The sequence below is a fragment of the Oculina patagonica genome, chromosome 1 (assembly GCF_052425735.1).
Source record: "Oculina patagonica isolate OP01 chromosome 1, crgOcupat, whole genome shotgun sequence".
Taxonomy (NCBI): Eukaryota; Metazoa; Cnidaria; class Anthozoa; order Scleractinia; family Oculinidae; genus Oculina; species Oculina patagonica.
The window spans coordinates 9,596,807-9,616,826 of record NC_135758.1 but is presented as its reverse complement, the minus strand read 5'-3'; the positions used below and the strand labels follow the sequence as shown (position 1 = coordinate 9,616,826).

Here is a 20,020-nt window from a genome sequence, read left to right as displayed (position 1 = left end):
TTTACGCAACGTTCGATCCAACGTGCTATTGCTTTTTGTCAGCGGTGTCGTTCGCAAAAACAAGTGCAAGTTGTTGTGTGCGCATAAGTCCTACCTCGAAACTGCTGACCAGAATCCAATATGGCGGAACGAGACGCGTCAAAAACCGCGAAAGTTCTCATTTTCACCGCCCCGCAAATATGCTTGGAGTGCATGCAAAAAGGGTCAAATGTTAAAAATCGAGGTACGTTTATGTTCTTTCTTGGATTGATCAATAGAAGATCGACTTCGCACCAACTACATACATGATCCGTAAAATGTTTAGCGCGTTCCCGCGTTGCGGTCGAAGATTCGAGGCTTTGCTACCGGGCTTTGCTAGAGCTGTGTGTTCTATGGAGACTTGTTAGAGGAGTAGGGAACCAATAGGGAAACAATCTAGCCTACAGGGATAAGGGGACAACCATCAGAACCATCGATAACCGTCCGCAAAATAACTACTGCAGTGAAATTTTAAGTTTTAAAGACACCTCTGAGCCTCCTAAACAGACGTTCTTCTGGCAAGTCACGCAATCCCAGTGGGGGGGGGGAGGTACTTGCAGTATACATGACGGGGGGGGGTCCGACGGAGCTTCATATTGCGAACCCCAAAAAATACATGAGCCTGAAATTTTTTACCCAAAAAAATACCTGTCATCACAATTTTCTACCCCAAAAAGTACAAGACCTAGCACCTCGATACTGATTTATTCAATCAAACAGACTTTAAGACCTAAAAAAATACATGACAGATCTCTTGACCCAAAAAAAAAGAGGGTGTAAATTTTCAACCCAAAAAAATACGTCGGACCTCCCCGTCATGTATACTGCAAGTACCCCCCTGGGCACGCAATCTTTCCTCCGCAGATGGGAGGAAAGATTGCGTCATGAGCCAGAAGAACGTCTGTTTAGGAGGCTACGAGTCCCTTGCCCCGCCCCTGTCCCGCCCCTACCCTGGGTCTTTATTTTTATGTTGATAAAGCTATTGATTGCTAGATTGACCATTTTCACCTTTGTTTCACGTCTTGCAGAAGGGCACTGGAGAAAATCGACTTTACAGCTTAGTGGAAACTCGTTTGTTGTCTGTGATCAGCAAAACTGTAAAAACAGCAACGATGTTGAAGCCGTTGAAGAGAGTGACATCCGGCTTGAATATGACCCGCTTGCAATCCAGGAGTCGGTTTGTTTCTACCTGGAAAGTGAATTTAGGAACAGTGAAAGTTCTTCACTTCCTTTCGAGTTATCATTTGGATTTGAAACGACATTCCACTCAGCTGACGGCATTACAAACAAGGAAGATTTACAGAAAGAATTTGAAGACATACGGTCTGCAAGTCAAAGACTCCTTGTTGAGAAGAGTGCTGGAAGTTCTAGTATTTCTAGTTCTGATGGCAATAGAGGTGTCAAGAGAAAGTCCGACGAAATTCATGAGTTTGCTTGTGATTATGATACACATCAGTTAACGATGGAGGATGTTTATACTCAAGACAAATACCCTTCTACTCCCAGTGACAGTTGCAGCCCAGTGAACAAAGGGAGCATCGGAAAGAAAAGCTTAAAGCCGATGGCTTCCCGAGGGAGTTCCGATACATCTCCGACAAGTTTCGACAATGCTCGTGAACTCGGAATTCCTTCGAGCGATTTCACGGTACCAAGAGTTTGCGAGAAGCTTACTGCCCTCAAAGAATGCACCCAAGAAAATTCCTTGGTAAATATACTCTTCGTTGTCATTCAAGTTAATGACACTCGAGAAGTTCGGGTGAAATCGGGTGTAAATGCTGGAAGCTTTGTGGCTCTGTCTTCGCTGGTTGTCGCGGATGAATCAAAGTCCTGTTTCAAACTAACATTCTGGAGAGAAGCATCGAGTTGGACAGAGAAAATAACTCCCGGTGATTTTGCTGTTGCTACATCGATCAAGGTTGGAAAATGGCGTGATGAGTTTGTTGGGCAGACGACTTTCAATTCGGGGTTCTACAATCTTCATCAACCGAAAAGACTTCTTTCAAATAATTGTCTAAAGTTAGTTTCGCAAGAACGGCTCGATGCCCTGGTTGGATGGGTTAGATCAGAACACCCTTATCTCCTTGCTGTCTGTCATACAAAGAGAAATGTGGAATTTACTGAAATTTCACAACTGCGTGACAATACCTTGGTTCACTTTAGAGGAAAGCTGATTAGTGTTCACAGAGCCTCGCCGCCATCAAGTACCTATCGCTTTGGTGGTCAACAGCTGACCAGAATTACAGCAGGTAAGCGTTGCTTTAACAAATAGACCACATGTTTCCAGGGTCGTGGTTAGAGGAAAAATCAGTGTAAAATCGCGCACGCGCGTGACAGCATGGAAGACTTCTTTTTCTACCCAAATGTCCCAGTTGACGTTTCACGAGGTCTAGAAGACATGACAATTTCTGAAGTTTTCCGGAAGTGCATTGCGTTACAGTTTGCATCATTTTCATGGTCTATACTTATCGACAATAAGTTTTTGTTGCATATAACTCATCTTGAAAAAGTTAACCTTAATTTTCCTCCAATCCTTATCATCCTTGTGCCTCAAGGTTTATTATCACTTACCTTGTGTTTTTTCAACATTGCTGTTCGCCAATTATTTTGAAGCTTCCGTCGATTTATTTTTTCATAAACGATTTGATCAAACTTTCGTTTTATAAACGTGTGTTAAGGTGACTCGCGTAGCAAAGTTAATTAGTAGCGCAAAGTTTGTGTAAGATGTTCAATTTAATGGTCCGGTTGTTTTAATCAATTCGTACGGTTAGTTTTCATGTAATTTAGGAAAACGTAAATTTGGCGTCTTTCCTAAATTTTGACGCAAATGTTGAGTTTATAATTTTTGCTCAAACTTTTTCATCGTTACAAATAGCCGAATGTGATTTGGAGCAAACAAAACTGATGCATTGAACTTTCTTTGTCTTCGGTTATGGTACATTTGGGCGAAATGTGGAAGCGCTGGAGCGTTCCCAGCCTCGAAGTTTGCCCGAGATTAATATTTTGATGATCAAATTCTATCGAGGTTTCTGTTCCGACGATTTTTCGAAAACTTAGAGAGTCATACCAGTGATGTTATAATGAGCTAGTTGCAGTAGTTAAAACGAAATCTTAGCGCTTAGTTTTCTGTAAATAGCAGTTTTATTCAAATAGGTGTGTTAAATAAAGTTAACATCGCGCAAAACTCAAGATCATTACATCGACATATGGACGTGCGTATTATTTGTCGATAAATTTCGAGTAAAATGCGAAAGTTTCAGGGAAATCGAGTCAGAAATGGTGAAGTTATTAGAAATTTTTGACAGGCATACAGCACGTCATTTATTTCGATCGAGTCACCTTAAGAGTAGATCGTCTGAAAATAATTGTATTTACGAGGTGGTGTTATCCCAATCAAATTGTCAAATTCACAAGTCATATCTTTTTTTTTTTTCACACAGTCTTACAAGAGCGACCATGCGATAAAATAGAACTCTTTCTCTGGGGCAGACAGGCCGCGTGGATGAACCAGCTTCAAGAAGGACTGGGGCAGGTTTGGGAATTCCAGTTTCTCACGGCCAAGTATAGCAGTGATAGTGGGTGTGTGTCTCTTCACTCTACTCCAAGATCAACAAAGACAAAACTATCCCCAGAAGACAAAAATTCTCGTTCAATCATGTCACAATTTGACGAAAGCACCGAAGAGGCGAGGAAATTCGCTAGTCTGCGCGATTTACTGGAGGCGAAGTATTTGGGCTTGGCCGAAGTGGAAGCGAAGATTTCTTCGGTAAAATTTCACTGTCTCGACGACATAATTATTTTTGACCAGACCGGATCCACAAGAGATGAAGTAAAAGCGAACCTTGGCAATTTGGTGTACATTGGTTGTGGTTCGTGTTCCCGGCTCCTTTTACAAGACCAAAATGGAGTTTACGGCCAGTGTTCGCATTGCGTCGTGACAAGTCCTCACTACAAATACACCATAGCTCATTACTACAAGCCTTTGACTATTTACCTCAGTGACTGTCACGTGTCTTTAGAAGTGGAAGCATTCAACAGCGTAATTTCCCGCCTCTTTGAAGGTTTTCCCGCCAAAACGTTGCTGCAAAGAACCGCTAATACGTCGTCACGTGACCAGAGTTTCGTGGATAGTTTTGTTGAACGCGTGGAAGCACTTGTCACTAAGGGCAGCCAATGCAAGGCGCTCATCGCCTGTCGCATAACACTTGACGAAAATAGTTTTATTGAGAACAGATCCTTCACTCTTCAAAAACTTGATGTTTTAGAGAGCGGGTTTTGTTCAAGTCCGAATGGAGAGTAGTTAGAGAAAAAAAGCGTATTTTTTTTTAAACGCACCAGTTCCATTTTCAAACGGTTGTCGGGCATAGAGCGCGGAAAGTGATTGAGCCCGCGGATTTCCCCAGCGTTGTTGCTAGGTAACATTACGTAGCTTAAAGCGAGAAGCTGACATGAGGGCGTTTGGTGTGTTCGTGCTTCTTTCTGATTGGCCAATGAGAATCGGAATCCCTTCAAGTGCGAGATACGAGAATTTTAGCGAAACGGCAATTGTTCGAGTGGCTAGGAGAAGACGCAAAAGCAGACTTTTCCCATAGTAATCACCTTTATTTTCTCAACAAATAAAAGGAAAATAAGCAAAGTGGTCTGAAGAATATTTTATAGCGTCTTCCCCTCCCCTACCCCCCCCCCCCCTCCACCAAAAAAGGAGGTCGCTTTTCAAAGATAAGATTTCCCCGGCCATTATGTTCCAAGAGCATAGCTCTTTTGGCCGTTTTTAAGCAAACGTTGAAAATTGTAAAACTTTAAAACAAAAATACATCTTTGAAATCGTTACTTTTATAACGTCGTGTTACCATTAAAATATGGTTATAAGAGGTATTGTCAACCTCGTTCCTTCTTTCTTTCTCCCACGATAAAGGGAAGAAGAGAGAGAGGTAATTTATGGCCCTTGATCACTCCGCACTACCCTCATTTTTCTTAGCTCGTTGGTGACTTTGCCTGTCGTCACATCTCTGCTGATTTAAAATTATCAAAACATTTATAGCTGCAGGTCATATTGTTCATGGCCTTTTCCGTATTTACTCGGATATAGAAGTGAAAATCGACAATTAATGCGATTATATTCACATCAATCTTAGGGACGGACCATTATTTTTTTGGAGGGGGGGGGGAAGAAAAATATTGAAAAAAAAATTGTTTGCAGGGCCTGGAAAGACAAAATAAATTGTTTGCAAAAACGATATGTATAGAAAAAATAGTAAGAATTTAGAAAAAAAAATGTTTGCAGAGGTGCATAAACTAAAAAAAAAAAAAAAGTTTGCAGAGGAAAATTTTTCATCCCCCCCCCCCTTCCAAGAAAATAATGGTCCGTCCCTTAGTGGTATCTAAAGTGAAAGCCAACAGGAGCCTGTAGTTCAAAGGGTGGATAACGCTATCTCAGAACAATCGCTAACCTCTCTGCCATTTCTTTGTTTGTTTTCATTATTGTTGTTTTATGCTCCTCATAATGGTGATGGCATTCTCATTTGTCATGCCCAGTACATTCTAGACCCTCTTGACCACTTTTAGTTTTATTTGGACCGTAGATCTTTTAGATCCGATATGCTGTACATTTTCACTGTTTTCACATGGTTTTGTCCATGTTTGCAGTGTTGTTTTTCACATGGTTTTGTCCATGTTTTCAGTGTAAGGATAGTCTTGTCTATTCCCACTTTCCTTATCGAGACAACGACATGATATTTCGAATTCTTGACCTATTGAGTAATAGTCACGCGGCTATGATCAATGGGCGGGTGTTTAAATTTGAGCCCATCCGGATTGTCATTACCACGAGCACTTTATAGACAACTGTCTCTATTCTGTGCGGCATACACTCTGCTGAAGAGACCCAATCAGGTCGAAACAGCTGTCCAGAGTTTGCATTTTTGACTTTCAGTTTGGACTCTATCATGTCGTTGTCCCGTTAAGGTTTTTTTCATTTCTACGTAGTGTCAGCCTTGCTTATCTTGACTCTTGACCAACACTGGACCAAAAACGTCCAGGGATCTGGAACGACAATGCACTGATCATTCCACGAATTAGATTCAAGGGAAAAAGTATTCTCCGTAACTTCTCCGTTGTCGCGCCATTGATAAACATCGCAGTAAATTGTCTTCAAAATCAAAAGATATCTTCTGTACAAACAACTTTTCTCGCATGCTCGGACCGAGAACCCAGCTTAAATCTCGGACGTCAATCCAGCAGATTCTTCGTACCCATTCTCCATGACACACGAAATTTACTTTTACTTCTTCGAACCAGTTTATAGCGCGCATTATGAACTGCGGTTGCTCTCCGACTATACCACCAGGGACCCCTGGGTACTGCTGCAAAGAGGAGTAAAATGTTTCTGGTGGGCTTTTGGTGTCTGAAAGCCACTCGATAAAGGCGCGGGCGGTCTTATTGAAAAGAATATATTCAACAAATGCCTTCGTCAATGCCACGTGATTTGCGCCTTTGTAAAGTTCAATGCCGAACGGTGGTGGTGATTTCTTTCTTGTAGTTTTGTAATATCTGTAAGCTCCATGGTCTGATCCTTCGGTTTGTCGCTTGAACTCGTATGCGTACTCGGTGCGACGTTTTAATTCTGGATGAAAGAAGCTTTGGATGTTGTTCTTGCCATTAAGACTGCGTAAGGCGTCGACTAGCTCACGATTATTATAAAGAGGGAAATCTTGTCCCACAACATTAATAAAATACTTCCAGTCTTTGCCAGACTTGATCAAGTCCTCCATGCAGTTAAACTGCGCGGTCAAGATACTTATATGTGGATATATAACATCGACGCGCTTCTCCGTCAAAAATACATTTGGTAGACACCGAATCATTTCGGTGACCGCTGAACGAAATGTTTCGGTAGATTTTAAGTCGACGTGAATGCAGTAAATGTTTTGAGGCATGTAAATGGCTTGTAAAAGCTTTTCCAGAAGTTGAGCCGACTTATAGACAGAAATCGCGAAGGCAATTGGAAAGTCGAGTTCTGTATCGGAAGGGAGAGGGTGACGAAAACGCTCTTGCCTTATAAAGTGGCAATCTCTGGAAGTATAAGTTTGGAGAATGAGGTTATCGTCACTGCGCGAAGGTGCGTGACTCGATTTTGTTGAAGGATTTCCCTTTATCAATGTCACGCATTCTTCCCAACTTTCAACCTGAAATTGAAAGAAAAGGAACTTTGAGAAACAGTGTCATGTTTTTACTGAACAATAGCTCAGCTAACGTCTTGTACCCAGATCCTCACGGCCAAGTGGTGATAGACGTGACAGAATGAGATCTGGGTTGACGGAGATTAGTTTTATAAGTATTAGTTAAATACTGTAAAACCAAACATGAGACATTTGGCATGAAAATTGTGCGTACAATATGCGTTTGAACACTGACCATAAGTCCCTAATGCAGACATTCTGGGTAGTTTAAGAGGAGTCGATACAATTTGTACAGTGCCAATGGATGCCATCCAAACTCATTTGAGTGCCTGCATCATGACATACTACAAAATGAAAAACTTGACCAACTCTTCGAAGATCTCCGGACGACTGTTATCTGACCAAATATTAATTATGAAACCATTCACCTTAAAGGTAACCTGCGATCAGGCGTTCTTTTTTTCTTTTTACGAAAGCGAGAGGGAAAAAAGCAGCAGTAGTAGGGAGGGAGGGTATGATTTCAGGTTACCTTAAGGGGGGCGCGGTGGTCTTATGATTAGCGCGCTAGACTCTGATCGAGCGATCCGGGTTCGAGTCCCAGACCAGGGTCACCGCCTCTCTTACAGTCAGGACCCAGTTTTTAAAAGGTGGATAACGCTATCCACCAAATAAATCGCTATCTAGTGGATAAGCGTTGAAAAAACATATAACGCTATCCACTGGGTAATGATTTATCCAGTGGACGGCGTTATCCACCTTTCGAACAACTGGGCACAGGTGAAGAAAATGGGTAATGCTGGTGGAAACCTAGCCTGCGAGAGCAGACGCATTTCCGGCCGTCGCTTCTCTCCGCGGAGAGAAGCGACGGCCGGAAATGCGTCTGCTCTCGCAGGCTAGTGGAAACCCTGCGATGGACTAGCATCCCACCTAGGGAGGAGTAGAAATACTCCCGGTCGCCGGCTCCCCCCGTTGTGTTTTTTCGGCTCAATGCTATGGAAACCGGGATAAGCTCTGACCTGATGAGACACCAGGCTAAACGCAGACTACCTTACAAGAATTTATTTGTTAGATGTATTACCGATTGATCATCCCGTGGTAGTTTATCCCTTGTTTCATCTCGTTGTGTTTTTTCGACCTCTTGTTGCACCAACCAGAAGGTTAGAAGAACGGAGAGAATCAATAAACATGAAAGAATTCGATTCTTTATTCCGCGAAATCGAATGCAAAACAGAAACCTTCTCACATTCATGATCAGTAACCTAAATGAAAAAAAAGACAGAGTTAGTTATTTATGGTTAAGTCAGAAAGAATTACTTTGATGTTTCGTAGCCTGGGTATAAAAGCGCGTCTCCGTTCACAGGCTTAAATGCCTTAAATCATTCCCCGCACGAGCTGGACACATCTTAGAAATACCTTTAAAATTCCAGTCTGATGACGTAGCTCTATCGGAGACCCGTGTAGTATCTCTGATTGGTTGTTGCTCGGTTGTTAATTTTCGCGCGCAAAAACAACCAATCAGAAACGCTACACGGTTTTAAGTATGAACAACGTCATCAGAATCGACTAAATCTAGTCGACTTGTCTCGAACGAGGGAAGTACTGAGCGCTGGCTGAATATGCAGTGGCGGATCTAGCCTGTGATGGCAGATCCAGACCTTAAGATAAGGGGGGGGGGGGGGGGGCGCTCATCCAGACCCTAGTATAGGGGGGGGAGCGCTCGCGAAAAAAAATTTCTCGGCCTTTCGGGCCTCTATTTGTTCTAGAAATAAGCGGGGGAAGCCTCCCCCTAGATCCGCCACTGATATAGTCGTCTTTTATTCAAGCTTGAAATGATGGTAGCCTGAAATAGCAGTGGAGTTCAGCTTACTTTTGCCTCACTGCTAGCAAGAGTTTTTCATGTATTTTGTAATGTGATCAGTGTAAAGACGGCAAAAGATCGGACTGTCCGATTAGATGAACTTAGGTTTACTTCAATAAGTCTTTCTTAGTGCGTATGATATATAGCTTTTGTCAGTCTTTTTTGTATTAAAAGGGCACTTCGGATTTTCGGAAACAAATTTTATTTATTTATTTTTGTCTTATGCTAAATAATAGACAGTTTTAATAATTCAAAACACTTTAAGAGGAAATCCGCCAGGACTTCGAGTAGTTATTGGACAAAATTATGTACCAAAACTATTTACACCTGATTGCAAGCTTTTGTGTTACTGCTTCAAATATCTTATCGAAAGAAATCTTTTCTAACAACACCACACATCGAAAACACATTTTGAAGTTCCGCTGAATTCCACGGAATCTTTTAAAAGATGTAAGCTTTTGCCCATAGCTTGTGAACTTTAAATATCATTTTCTCAGACTCTGATAAGAAATTGTTGTACCAGAATTATTTCCACCTTATTGCAAACTTTTTTGTTACTGCTTCAAATATCTTATCAAAAGAAATCTTTTCTAACAACACCACACATCGAAAACACATTTTGAAGTTCCGCTGAATTCCACTGAATCGCTTAAGACGAATTTACAAAATGGCTACACGTGAGATTTTGCCCATACCTTGTGAACTTTGAAATTCATTTTCTCAGACTCTGATAAGAAATTGTTGTTGGTGTTATCACGGATAATTACTTACATCTTTACCTTTTATTAAGGGTAGGAAATAATGCAATAGGATTTCAATTATTCTGGAAATTGATTTTTGTCCAACTTTAATAAATATTACTCGACTTCCTAGTGGATTCCGTCTTAAACACTACTCACAAAAAATCATCTGGCTGCGTCACGGTCAGTACGCACACATCTGAAAAAAATGACCAAGTTTATCAATGCTGTCGTGACCATCCTTGTTTATTTTCTGTTTATTGTTTCTTCTTTGGTGCATTCTTTCATTAGAAAACTATTATTATTAGTTTCCCTCAATTTTAGGTTTATATTTTACTCAAGAAAAAAATTACATAAAATATCGTGATATCGCTCCTTTAAAACAATGGCGCACGGCAGGACATTTTCTTCCGGGACATTGTTTTCGTCCAATTTGCATTTGTTTGGTTCGCTGCTGCTAAATAAAATGCTCCAGGCTATATATATCTTTGAAGTACTCAACAAAATAATTCACATCGTAAGCTCATGGTGAATAAGCGGGTTTAGCTTCTCTAACGAAGAAATAAATAAGTTGCACATGTTTCAAACAACATTGGCCGGAGAAATTGCAAATCTCCGCTTTTTTTTTTAATTTTTGTCGGTCCTTTCGTGACTTTTTAGCAATTATTAACTACTCACAAAGCTTCGAACAGCTTTACCTTATCGAGTAAAAGCATTTGTTTCTTTTCGATGTCGAGTCATTGACTATTAAAACCCCGAATTCCCATCGCTTCGAGGTTCGGAAGTTTGTAAATGAATTCCATGCACTCGAAATTGATATTTCGGGCTTAACTTCTTTTCGAAGTTCGTGACATTACTACGTAATGAATTTGCCAAATTTGCATTAACTTCAGAAATCACGTACAAACCTTCGAAAGCAGTGGGGTCAAAATAAGCTGAAATCCACTGTAAATGTAGGCTATTTCCTTGTATCTCAACCTCGGGCAAACCCGCGGGCTAAAGTTTCAGGCACACGAAAGCGATAAGTGGTGGATGCGCGAATTTTACTAACAATTTTAAAATAAAGGCAAAAATTCAAAATGAACACTCACTTACCCGCGAGCTCTCGAACTTGAAATGCCTTCTGCAGATTTAGCTGTTGTCTTCCTCTGATTAAATACTGTGAAGCTTTTTTGAGACAACAAGGCCTCCAAATAGAGAGCACGCTTTATTCTCAAGTCTTAAAGTCGTGGCGACATGTTGAGTATTTCGTGGTTCTGCCTTTTGAAGTTTTAATAATGTATTCGATTCTTTGCCTGTTCAGGCGTAAACGCATCAGTATTCCTAAATTCTTGCGAACGCGAACGAAGCGGTCAATAACGCAATATCAATATCTGTTAACTGTAAACGAGCAAAAAATATATATGTTTTCAGCTTGTGTTCTGACAAAGGCGAGTCCCAGGTTTCCGATTCGACCAGCAAACAATCTTTGCAAACAGTTTTTTTTTTTCGCTTTCTAGAAATTAAAACGTAGCAATTTGTTTATTATTTCACGCACAAAAAGATTCGCGCTTTCAATGCCAGTCAAAACCGCGTTAAACGTAGCACTTCAATCAGCAAAGTCTAATATTGCTAGCAATCCTTGACTCTGCCTAGGTATCTAGGGCAGATAGATATTACTCATCTCTCAAATACGGGCAGATTTCCCATCTCAAGCAATATTCTAGAAAACAAAATGATGAAAGTGTGAGCTTCTCTATGCAAAGTCAGCACTGAGAAAGATTTAGGCTTTTTATGATAGCGTGGTTAACCAGACAAATAGAAATGAGCAGGGGGGCTTCTGAAAAGAGCAAAAAAAAATTTAACCGATTCGGGGAAAATCCTTTGCTGAGTAAATATAATATTGAATAGTCTCAAATCTTAGGTAAATAATGTTGTCCTTACTTTGGCAACAACGAAGCAGCTAGTCTGCTGTAATAACGTTTTATTTACTCTTTTGAGAAGCTGGACTCCTCGAATTTTTTTCCCGACTTTTAATCGTGTTTCTTAGCAACAGGCCTACATCAATCTATTCAAGAAAACTAAGCCAAAATGGGTTTAATTTTTAAATTTAATTCTCTCCCTGCTCAGTGCCAAGCTAAGCCGAAGTGCTAAAAAAAGTACAAAAAATTACAGAACACATCGCTTTGCTAAGACCCTATATGAACACAGTATTATAAAATTCATTTTTTGGCCAGAATAAAAGCTCAGGTAATTTCTCATCTGAAGACCCCTTTAATATAACCGCACGTTAACGCAAACAACGACCACCTTTTGGAGTACCCAGCCTTTATTTTCTAACTAAGTTTACCAGTTAATTTAATAGACTACTATAAATTTCTGATGAGATAAAGGGACAATTAAAAAAGCAAATAAAATTATATAAAAAATGCGCTAACTAATAATTGAATGCGGTACAGTATTGACAGGGTTCCGTTGCTCTAACGCCTTTTCGCGGTCACTTTCGGACGAGTGACGAGTGCAACTGTGTGGGCCTGGTAGCTAGTGATTTAACCTGACAGGATCAGAGAGGTCACGTGTCAATGCGTAACTTGATAGTGACACGTCTCACTGATAGGCCAGTGATTAGACCAATCATCATCTCCTTATTGAACCATGAAGGTCAACCGATACCTCAAACAGTCATTCGAAAGCTATATATCACTACCTCCCCTGCAACGGTTGTGGGACAATCGGATAACGCGTGTTAAACAAAACTGACATTTTCTTCTATCTCGTATGGTCTCTTCTTCTTTGAAAGCTAAAACATCTTACCTATCGTTCATGGCACAAAAATATGAGAAAAAAAAGTTATTTGCGGGAATTTGATTTTGCGCATGCGCACTTTAACCATGGTGCTTTTTGCTCGACTTTTCAGCTTAAATTTGTTCTTTGTCAGTGGCTTTTTTATTTCGTTCTTTTCCATCTCCATTAACACTGCGTACACAAATAAAATAAAAAGTCAGAATGAGTCAATTGACCCCCCCCCCCCCCCTCGCTTCCAGGAGGAAACCGGCGGAAAGCATTTGTTCCACGCCCACCAAATATATATCTTGGTTTCATCTCTGTATAAAAAAGCCCTTTCAAAAATCTATATTTAAAAATTTAAAAATAATATATCATATATTGTGGGCCCAATGCTTGCGTGACATGACAAGTCTGATCCAGAGGGTATAAATAAGTCACGCAACCTTTTGAAAATTTTTAACCATCACGCCATACTTTAGTAATTCGCAAAAATGCCAAAATGCCTTGAATTGTTGCTTTTATGGAGTTTATCTTAGGAGCTCGTAAAAGAAGGAGAAAAGCAAAACAAAACAAAACAAAACAAATTTGCAAACTAGGGAAACCAAAAAAGTAGTTATAACACACGCACACACAAAGCGAATCAAAAACAATGTTTTAAATTTTAAAATAGTTTATTGTTTTGTCACTTTCCTTTATTAATACGTACGATTGTTATTATGATCAGTGTTTTTGAAAGTTCTTAACGCCTTAAATATATTTAAAAAGCATAATTATTTGAAGAAATACATGTCAACACCCGACTTGGAAGGATCTCTACCTTCAATTCTCAACAACGAATGTATTGAGCAGTCATGAATATAGTGTTTTGACGCACAGTGTTAGAGTCTGTCTACATGATTCCGGAATGTACGGTGGCCCATAGGTGTCACGGCAAAACCAAAAACTTCACGGCAAAACCAAAATCATCACGGCAAAACCAAAAACTTCACGGCGAAACAAAAAACTTCAAGGCAAAAACAAATTACCTTACGGCAAAACCAAAAACTTCAAGGCAAAAACAAATTACCTCACGGCAAAACCAAAAACGTCACGGCTAAAACAAATTACCTCACAACAAAACCAAAAACTTCACGGCAAAAACAAATTACCTCACGGCAAAACAAATATATACCTTACGGCAAAACCAAATACCTCACGGCAAAACCAAATACCTCACGGCAGAATCAAATGTCAAACTCACGGCAAAACCAAATAACTCACGGCTATATCAAATTTAGTTCACGGCGGAAGTGAATTTCACGGCGGAAATGACTCCTTTCTCGAAGTAGAGGTTACTCAGGCATTGGAAAAATGGCGGGCGTCTGACAACCGGGAGTGTTTTGCTGTTGTCTTAGTGTCAATCAGAATAGAGCGATGTTTTGCCACCATTGTGGCACCTCAGTTGGAGCTAACTCAAATTACTGTGTAAAGTGTGGAAAAGGTAAGCTTTTTATGTTTTGCAAAGTACAGTAGGATTTTATAATCTTCGTTTCGGAACAACACGTGCTGTAGCTTGCGAGCGATCGCATTGAAGGCCTGAAGCGATGAACATGAAAGGCAATTGTGTTCTTACATTTTTACACGTTTAGAAACAGGGTTACTTTGAAGCTGCTTGTGGAGCTGACTTAATTATAATCGAAGTTGGCTGATGTCAATAAGTGGTTGTGTTGATTCAGAAGCTGCGCGAGCTTTACAACACACCGAAAAATCCGGGGGGGGGGGCACTCCCATATATGAGCTATATAGGTATGTGCCGCTGTGAAGGGTATGGTTTTCAAGCAGTTTAGTCTGGGATATGGTATAGAAATCAGAGAGTTTTGGTCTGGAATAGGGTATCATTTGCCGGGAAACTGATCAGTGGTATGAAGGATTAAGTTCGGAATAGGAATAGAAACTCGGAATAGAAAGAGACTTCTAAACGTAAATAAAGTCATCGTGGCAATGTTGTTGACAGATGGATTTCTATTAAAAAGCACTATATAATGATACAGTTCTAAAAAAACAAGTCTGGGAAAGGGTAGGGATTTTCAGTGTCTAGTCTAGTATAGGGTTGCAAAATCAGCTGAACATGGTCTGGTATAGGGTAAGGGTTTCAGAGTCTCAGCGGCACACCCCCACCCAAAAATATATAGAGTGCCTCCTCCTCCTGGGCTTTCGTAAGGGTTTCTGGGTAAGCTTATAAAAGGAGGGGCTTATATCCAGGGGGCTTCTAAGTGATATAAAAAAAAACTTTTCGAAACATGCCACGGCAGTGTTTATCTGTCTTCCAGCAGATGGGGGCTTATCTAGGGGGAGGTTGCAGGAGGTGCACCCCCTGAGATGGCCTGCGGCCCTCTAATACAACTGGTATTCTGCAAAAAAAAAAAAAAAAAAAAAGTCAGTTTCGCCATTCTTTAGTGGTGCATCCCCTCTTAAGAAAAATCCTGGGTCCACCCCTGCGGGGGGTGGGGGGGGGGGGGAGGTGTTGTGCTCATAACCGGATGTAGTTTTTTCAGGTAGATTGGGAGTGGCCTATAGCCATGGGGCTTATAACCAGAATTTTACGGTATATGTTTACAAATTAATCCCACTCCCGATTGTTGTGCAAACAAACTTACAGATTATCCCCCTAGTAGGGAGGTATATAAAAGGGTACGGATATGAAAAAGTAGAGAAAATCTGTCATTTACCGGTAGGGGATTTTGTTTAAGTTTTCTTTTATCTGAGAGACACAGTTCTTGTGAAAAATCATGCTAAATTAGCATTTGGTCAATTGATTGAATAAACGAATTCATTTCAGAACTTGTGCAGGATGGTAAAGAGATGGCAGATGCATGTAAACCAGGTCCATCTGGCTGTTCAGAGCCACCAAAGGGCAAAGGTGCATTTGGTCGAGTATTAAGTTTCAAGGAATATTATGAGCACAAGACAAAGGCCGACTGTGGACGACAAGTGCCTTCAAAGAAGAACCAAAAAAATAAAGGCACCAAAGGTAAAGAAATAAATCCTGAGGTGGTTATTTTTATTGGACTGATGGAATGGTCTGAAGATGAATCAAATCTGAAGCCTAGACGAGGAAAGCGTTTAGCGCTGAAAGTTCCTAGAGATGCCCCATATAAAGTCCTGTGTGAGAAGGCAGTCGAGAAATGGAAGAGTTTCAACAGCAACCTTTATGAAGAAGGTGAAGATTATGTTCTCTTGCTTGATGATGGTAAAGAGGCCTTGTTTTTGCCTGGACCGGCAAAAGAGTTTTTTTCTTTACATCGTTACCAGGAAGAAGTAGGCAAAGACTTTAAGCGAATAACTCTGTATCTTTGCACTGCTAAAGAGTTTAAACATTCAGAAACTGTTGGCCTTGATTGGAATGATGAACCAGAGAATGAATATGAAGATTCAGCTGATAAACAAGGAGAGAATTCTTCAAAGCGATTGAAAATAGACCTGACCTCCAGTGATGAATGTAGTGAAAGAAGTGAAATTGGAGAAACAGAAATTCAAATAAAACATGATGAAGAAGTTGCTATGGAACTGCAAAGGCAGTTACTTGAAGAAACCACCCACAATGAGGTTGCAGCCACAAGTGCTGATGTGAGTGTGAAAGAACAGGAAATAGAGATTAAGAGCACTAAAAACTTTACTAGTCCCACTGCTGTGGTCCAGGAATTAGAAAAGAGAGTGGACAAGACAAATCAGTTTTTTATCACTATCAGGAGGCAAACACCTTTACCACGTGTTTTAAACTTGTGGCGGTATGAGGCCAAAAGGCAAGGTGGACATCATCAAATAAAAGTTAAGTTCCTAGGGGAGGATGGAATTGACTCGGGAGCGTTGGCAAGAGAGTTTTCACAGAAGTCATCCCTGCTGTTGGAAATACATTATTTCCCAATGGAAGCCCTATTGATTCAACATATCATGTCCAAAACGGCAACTTTAGGACAGCTGGGGAAATTGTAGCCAACAGTCTTGCACAAGGAGGACCACCACCTTGCTTCCTGGATGAAGTTGCATTTCAGACACTAGTCAACCCTAAATTGGATATCCTAAACCTGAGCGAAGAAAATGACCTGACCCAGAGCGAGCAACAGCTACTTGACAGCATAAAGAGTGATATTGACAACCACAGGGACACGATTCTTGAACATGGATACACTGGACCAATTGATATGGCACACATTGATGGTATTGTTAGATCGGTTGCAGTCAGCTTGGTGAACAAGCGCATCCTATACCTTCAGGAGTTCAAAGAAGGCCTGAAGATGTATGGACTAGCAGACATTGTTACAAACCAACCAGCAGTCTGCCAGCCCTTCTTTGTGAAAGAGCAAGTTCAAGATGTAGATGCCACTTATTTGTTCAGTTTGATTAACCCAGAATTCTCTCCAGCAGGCTCAACACGAAGAGAACTGGAAGAAACGATGATGGACAACTTCCAGGACTTTCTAATGGCCTTAGATGAGGGACCTATTACTGGGTATGACTGTCCAGTTGCATGGAATTACAGTGAGGATCATCCTGGTGACATTCTGGAACCAAACACAGAGGGGTCATTTGAAAAGTTCGACACAGCTGAGTTGACATCTGCTGGAGTAATGGGGTGGCTTACAGGCCAAAAACACAGGCAGTTAAATGGACAAAAGGTTGAAATTATTGCAAAGTTTGATCATGAGTGTTTAATGCGAAACCCATCACACACCATTTGTTTCCCCTTAGTAGGGGCCTGCGGTATGGAAATAACATTTCCAGTGAATCATATGAAAGGATACGATGCATTTAAAAATGTATTTCTATTAGCCCTTTGCAAAGGCCAGGCTTTTGCTAAACCATGAATTATAATGTCTTTCTGTAAGGTCCAAGTTGTACCTATCTAAATGGCCTTGTAGGTTTGATAGCTGCCTATTGTTAAACTTCCTTGACATACATGTAGTACTTTGATGCTCATATTCTCTTAACTTAATCTCAACACCACCACTTAACAAAAAGTGTTTATGAAAAGTGAGACCCTGGTTAACAGCTGTAGTCTGTTTCGATTGTCATTGTAGTCATAGTTGTTATATGATATCATGCCACTTACAGTATTGTTTAAAAGTTGACATTTTATTTCACACAGAAACACATCTGTGTAATGTTTGTGACAGCTACTTCTGCTGGGAAAAGCATGTTACCAGTTTATATTTTAGTCTTTTAACAGGCGTTTTTAGGAGCCCATGGACACTGGCCGTTTTCATTTTTTGTTACTGTTGTTGCCGCTCTATAGATAAAGTAAACTGCATAGAGCATAGTTTTAGTACAGGCAAAACAATAAGACTTAGTAGTGTTTTATAATGCACCTCATTTTGATGAAAATGTGTTACATTCGTAGACAAAAATTGTTGGGAAATTGCCAGTTTTGTGCTGGTAATACTATTTCTTCGAACGCCAGAACTAAAACCATTTGAAACTAATAACTTTGACCATTTCTTTAACATCCTATTCAATGTTGTGTTAAAAGGTTGCAGATATAATGTATGACATCGAGAAGGAGAAAAGCGATAGCTTGCTGAACAGTTTTGTCCAAGTTGTAGTTACATGTTTACCTTTATGTTGAGTTGATAGAAAACAATAAAATATCAACAAGTTGGTTAGCAAACTGTCCATAATTCTGTTATATTACATCCTTAAATAGTACATAGCAAAGCATGAATTCATCTGCAAAACACCAACTTACTAAGGGACAGATCATTTTTTCTAGAGTTTAGGAGGGGGGCGGTGGGGAAAGCTGGTGGGATTTGATGGCAAGCCCCTGTAAACCCTCTACATCAAGTTTTTTTCCCCTCCCCCTCATAGTCCTAAAAATTTTAATTGTTGTGTCAAGAAAGCAGACAAGCAGACACCAAAAAACTGTTGTTGCCACAAGCGTAGTTTGGTAATGAAAATCAATACCTATTTATCAATTGATAAAAATGGATATAACTTGCATTTGTTATCGATTTCTAGTAAACGATCCTCGTTTGGGTGATGCAGGTTTTCAATTAAAATAAATAAATGCCCCTCCCCCCCCCCTCCCCCAAGGAAAATTTGGATTTTCAGATACCCAGTAGAGATCCTTTGGGCATTCTGGGAGACTGTTTGCATCATTATGGATGACACCATTCTAAAACATAAAGCAAATTATTTTGGGTGATCCCATTTGAACCCTTATTTTTTAGCAGCCCCCCGCCCTCCCCCCCCCCCCCCTCAAAAACAAAATCCAAGAACTTTTTCTACCTCACAGAAAAAATGCATGGTCCCTTCGGTATTGTCAACAATCAGAGCCTAGAAAAGCAGTCATATGAGATGGGTGATGGAAACGTTAAGTGGTGCTTCCATTGTAGGCAAACTGTAGAAGAATGTCATAGAGCTCTAGTGCTTCCCTCCAATCATTAGGTTGCTCAAGACCACAAAGTCCAGAAACGTACTGAAAGTATTCCTGATACTCATTGTCAGAATCGATTTCAATGACATGGGACCGAGCATAATTTCTTTCTGCTTCACTTATGGGTAGCAAGAACTGATCAGTAGACCCATGAAGTTCAGGAAGGTAAAACAGTGAATCTGGTCTACCGCTCATAGTGTCATGACGAGACCCTCGAATGCGGTGAGTGTTCCAGTGTTCTTTAACTTCATCTAAGATTTTTTGTAGCAGCCCAGAAAAGCAAAACCACAGGCATTCCATTTCAAGTTCTGAAGTCAGATCGACTACTCTTCCCTCTACCATATCTTTGAAAAAATTTATCCACCAAGTAGAGTGCGATTTCCTGAGAAAGGCCCACCAGGCTTCTATTCGTTGGTTTCGGGGGGAAGGAACGTACCTATGACTGTCTGGGTCATCTCTTAAGAAAGATTGTATGGCCGCCATAATCCCATTCTCGGTGCCCAGATCTGTGACCAGATCAACAGGACAACCCCCATACTCTTCAACGGCATCAAGATAATAAGCTGCCACATTGTTTGGTTGATTATTTGATCGCGTTACATATAACCACATTATTTTGCGGCTCCAACCATCAATGCAGCCATGGATTGCAAAGCCAAACGGCTTAAGTTTATCGTAGCCGTCACAATGCCAAGCATAGTTTGGGCCTGGGTTGTGATACTTTCTCTTCTTAAGACGATGAGCCTTTCGTAATTCGCTGCCTTCTGGATCTATTTCTTTGAGGAGCTCTTGAACAACGATGCGTGGTACCCTTTTACCTTTGAGCTGCAGAGTATGCCATACCGATCTATATCCTTGTAAACATCCAGGGCCGTTGACAATACTCTGGATGGATTGCCTTATATCATCCATGTCATAATCCGGTCTTTGCCTTTTAAGACCATACTGTTTGATTCGTCGTTTCAAGGTACTTAAGCTCATTTCAATACCATGGTAAAGCATGAATTCATCTGCAAAACACCAACTTACTAAGGGACAGATCATTTTTTCTAGA

At 40.5% G+C, this 20,020-nt stretch overlaps 3 protein-coding genes and 1 pseudogene across 6 annotated transcripts; 2 read left to right on the top strand and 2 right to left on the bottom strand.

Moving 5' to 3' along the window:
* The first annotated feature begins 1 nt into the window (after position 1).
* Positions 2–4,693, top strand: LOC144655352 (shieldin complex subunit 2-like). The gene is made up of 3 exons (XM_078515592.1): positions 2–223; positions 1,047–2,264; positions 3,456–4,693. The coding sequence occupies exons 1-3, from the start codon at positions 121–123 to the stop codon at positions 4,313–4,315; spliced, it is 2,181 nt and encodes a 726-aa protein (XP_078371718.1). The 5' UTR covers positions 2–120; the 3' UTR covers positions 4,316–4,693.
* A 137-nt stretch (positions 4,694–4,830) lies between these two features.
* LOC144655382 (N-acetyllactosaminide beta-1,6-N-acetylglucosaminyl-transferase-like) lies at positions 4,831–11,366 on the bottom strand. 3 transcript variants are annotated; one of them, XM_078515639.1, is made up of 4 exons: positions 10,887–11,366; positions 9,951–9,990; positions 8,272–8,452; positions 4,831–7,199 (listed from the first exon to the last, which is right to left on the bottom strand). In XM_078515639.1, the coding sequence occupies exons 3-4, from the start codon at positions 8,440–8,442 to the stop codon at positions 6,096–6,098; spliced, it is 1,275 nt and encodes a 424-aa protein (XP_078371765.1). In that variant the 5' UTR covers positions 8,443–8,452; positions 9,951–9,990; positions 10,887–11,366; the 3' UTR covers positions 4,831–6,095. The 3 variants fall into 3 exon arrangements, with proteins under 3 accessions (XP_078371765.1, XP_078371773.1, XP_078371758.1); XM_078515647.1 differs by lacking the exon at positions 10,887–11,366 and adding an exon at positions 10,700–10,715; XM_078515632.1 differs by lacking the exon at positions 9,951–9,990.
* Positions 11,367–13,209: 1,843 nt separating this feature from the next.
* LOC144656286 (uncharacterized) lies at positions 13,210–19,998 on the bottom strand. The gene is made up of 2 exons (XM_078516518.1): positions 18,819–19,998; positions 13,210–14,947 (listed from the first exon to the last, which is right to left on the bottom strand). Exon 1 carries the CDS (start codon positions 19,966–19,968, stop codon positions 18,904–18,906), a length of 1,065 nt encoding a protein of 354 aa, XP_078372644.1. The 5' UTR covers positions 19,969–19,998; the 3' UTR covers positions 13,210–14,947; positions 18,819–18,903.
* LOC144656035 (uncharacterized) lies at positions 13,903–17,849 on the top strand (annotated as a pseudogene). Its single transcript, XR_013571239.1, has 2 exons — positions 13,903–14,037; positions 15,376–17,849. The product of XR_013571239.1 is annotated as an uncharacterized LOC144656035 (transcript).
* Positions 19,999–20,020: the final 22 nt, after the last annotated feature.